General features: G+C 34.1%; 1 protein-coding gene across 1 annotated transcript; it reads left to right on the top strand.

The window, feature by feature from the left end:
- Nucleotides 1-258: 258 nt before the first annotated feature.
- Nucleotides 259-804, top strand: LOC128549488 (neurogenin-1-like). Its single transcript, XM_053526179.1, has one exon. It carries the CDS (start codon nucleotides 259-261, stop codon nucleotides 802-804), a length of 546 nt encoding a protein of 181 aa, XP_053382154.1.
- The last annotated feature ends 2,930 nt before the right edge of the window (nucleotides 805-3,734 follow it).

Raw genomic sequence — 3,734 nt, forward strand, 5'->3', positions numbered from 1 at the left:
TGATTGGATGGTAATTAAAATCATCTACCCGTAACTTAGAGATGAAGTTAAATGACGGTGGTAAAGAAACTCATAATGCTGTGAAATGTTCGGTTAAATTTGTAGATAAATATAAAAATGGGAAATATTGTTTCGCTGTAGCAGTTAGTGTTGAATTTGACATAAAACGTTTTTAATAAATGTATACACATTACAGATGAGCTAAAACTGTTTTCTTTTAATATGTTTATTTTCAACAAAGTTTGACAAGGCAAAAAAATGGAATATACTATTGCTGAAATACTACCGTTCTCAGTGAATGGAACTGACGAAGTGGTCAAACAAAACTTTGAAATTCAGGCGAGCACTGCCAAACAAACATCTCGGGTATGCTTAAACAGTTTAAGTGATTGCGATGAAACCGAATCATTAAGTTCCTTCATATTAACGGACAGTGATGTAACGCCTGGAGTGACGCCAAATACGCCTGTCAGTCCAACGTCAAAATGTGAGTCCACACATTTTACGTTTACAAACATTACGTCATTGCCCACAGATGTTAAATTGACGTCAGTAGATAATCCGCTTCATAAAAGAGTTCTTCCAACACGACGTAAACGTCATGAACCACCAACAAAAGACGTATTACGTAAAAGAAGAGTTGCAGCTAACGCCAGGGAGAGACGGAGGATGGAGAGCTTAAATGTTGCATTTGACAAACTGAGATCTGTTATTCCTTCGTTTGGAGATGACACAAAACTTTCAAAATACGAGACTTTACAGATGGCTCAAACATATATCGCTGCTCTCAAAGACTTGTTGTGATGGCAATAATGTTGTCACGCTTAGTGTTTTGTGTTCAAAATTACAATGTCATCAATTGATGTGTGATATTTTCTACCATGAGAATTGCATTAACTATGTAAGTTGAACAATGATTATGTCGAGTACAATATTGGTCGTAAACTATAAAAAGAAACATCATAACTGTAAAACTCCATGTTCAAACAGTGTACAATATATAGTATACAAGTACATTATTACATTACGGTCAGACTAATGATGTGTCTTTGTTCAGTGGCTTCAATTTTGAAGTTATAAAATAGCAGCCAAAATGTGTTCAAATTTACATATCTTTTATGTTCAATATGTGCCATTATATTGTCCCCGAAAATACAGTATGTTCCATGTATTTAGAGCTGTTTATGATGATGTATAAAGATTACGATTGGAAGTTTGCTCAAAATGGAATAATTTAGCACCCACACTCCCGGATGTTGATCAAGTAAAGTGACCTTGGATAATCCAGGATATTTGTATGATTCCTTTGTATATGCCAGTTAGCTCGTGCCCTTTTATCAGTTGTTGCGATCTGAATGAAAATTATCTTATTTGTGACATTAAATAGTTTGAACAAAAATGTTTAAAATGCGGATGTCATTTATGTTTACAAAATGCGAACTATTTAATGCTTATCTATTTATTTGTTGCGACGTCTTTATGATTTTTTTCAAAGACATTTTACAAAATAAGATAATGTTTAACATCGTTTTTAATTTGACAACCGTTAACAAATGTGATCTGTCTGATTTGACCTTGTGATATAAACGTACAGGAAACAAGCATAACATGCTATGATGTTGAAAAAGGGGGAAAAACAACAATACAAATGTGTTTCTTTTGCTAACAACATTGAATCCTTGTTTATTTTACTTCATCAAACACTTACATTCTATTAATATTATGCATAAAATGTAGAGTGATAATTTTACAATTCACAGATTTGTTTATTTTTATATGTATATAAGATAAAAAGATAAATAGATTATAATTTTACTATATTGTGTTTGTGTTATTTATCGGTATTTACTCCCGATCTTTTAGTATATAGAATGATACAGCAGCATATTGAAACGTCTTCCTCGTTTTCTGCATGTAATCTATAATAAATATTTCTCCTGTGAATCTGCGCTGCTTCAGTTGGTTAATGATCTTCAAATGGTATGGAGAAACAGGAAGTCATGGCCCTTATTGCAACTGACTTAAGTGCGGCATTCGACACTGTCGACCGCGACATTTTGAAAGATGTCCTTAATGCTCAGTATGGTGACTGTGAAACAGCTCTTCAATGGGTAGACTCCTACTTAATGCCTCGTACTTGTAAGGTCAATATGAACAATACATATTCATCAGACCGCCAGCTTGAATGCAATGTGCCCCAAGGCAGTTGCCTTGGTCCGTGGCTGTATCTCACCTATGTAGGAACTCTTTTTGATGTCATTCTCAAATCCATATCAGTCTTCGGTCTTGCTGATGATCATATAGGAAATAAAAGCTTTCGTTCCACATCTGTTTCCGTAGAATCACAAGCGGTCATAGATCTCGAACGGTGCGCAATTACAATCAATGACTGAATGAATAGAAACAAATTGAAAACACTTTAAAATTGAATTTATTATGGTTGGTAGCAGACCTCAATTGAACAAATGTTTTACAAATTCGATAAACATTGCTGTTGAAAGTACAATTAGATATCTTGGTGCATTTCTTGATGAAAACTTGAACTTTAAAGATCATGTAAATCGCAAATGTCGTACATCCATGTTGAATTACCTATGAATTAAGAACATCCGAATGCAAAACATTCAATGATAAAAGTTTCTTTACTATTGGTCCAAAACTGGAATGAACTGCCGTTAGCATTACGCAAAAGTGAGTCACTTGATACATTCAAACAAAATCCTAAGACACTGTATTTTAGAGACTTCATGGCATTGTTTTAAATTATTTGATAATTGCTTTAAGTGCGATAACAGCAGGAGTTATGTTTTTAAATTTATGTGAGTTTTTTACAGTACCTCATTTATGTTTTTAAGGCTTATTAAGTTAAATGTACAAATCAACTGAATATGTCATTGTATAGAAATAGGCGTTTAATCAAATTAATCAGTTTCAGTTTCACTTGCATATTTCACAAGAATAGATTCACTGAGTCTACTTCTAGTATCATTTTGGTGGCTGCATTTTATGCTTTCAAAGGACTTTTCTCATAGATTTCATCAAGATATAGTCCATCTAAACCAGAAAGCAAAAGCAATATGAGTACATCATTTTATTTCAAAGTCTTGCCACTACCAGTATGCCAGGCGAAAATGTACATAAATTATACTAAATGTGGATTAAACACCATGCCCCAAGATAAGAGAACAAGAAAATATCTAAAAACCAAGGATAAATATGAAACAGGGAATGCCACGTTCAAAAAACGCAGCCTCCCAAAAATGAAACCCACAGCACGCAGATGTGCACACTTCTAACACACACACTCACATACAAAGCAAACACACGAAGGCAAAACAAACAAATAAAGGAACACATTGGGACACCGCCCTTGAACGGTCAGTGGCAAAACATCACTGGGAAGCTAAAACCTGTTCATGGGTGCGCACCTAACCTCATAGATTCCTTATTAGATAAAAAAACTTTAGCTCCCCTCTTCTTCATGTATCACAAAGCAAGAACCGGTAAATGTACTAAATGTTGCTGAAGTCTAGAGAACAAGAAAAGAAAAAAATCATTTTTTCTTATCAGAATAAAAGACATAAGCTTCCCTCTGTTTAATGTATTACAAATTTACCCATAGCAACTGCGTTCTGTGTTTTCTTTTCAATGTTCTTTCTACGTAGAATCAGAAGAAAGCTCGGACCTAAGATGAACTTGTAAAACTGGCTAGCAGCTGCTTGTCATTTACGTTA

The sequence above is a fragment of the Mercenaria mercenaria genome, chromosome 2 (assembly GCF_021730395.1).
Source record: "Mercenaria mercenaria strain notata chromosome 2, MADL_Memer_1, whole genome shotgun sequence".
NCBI classification, from domain to species: domain Eukaryota; kingdom Metazoa; phylum Mollusca; class Bivalvia; order Venerida; family Veneridae; genus Mercenaria; species Mercenaria mercenaria.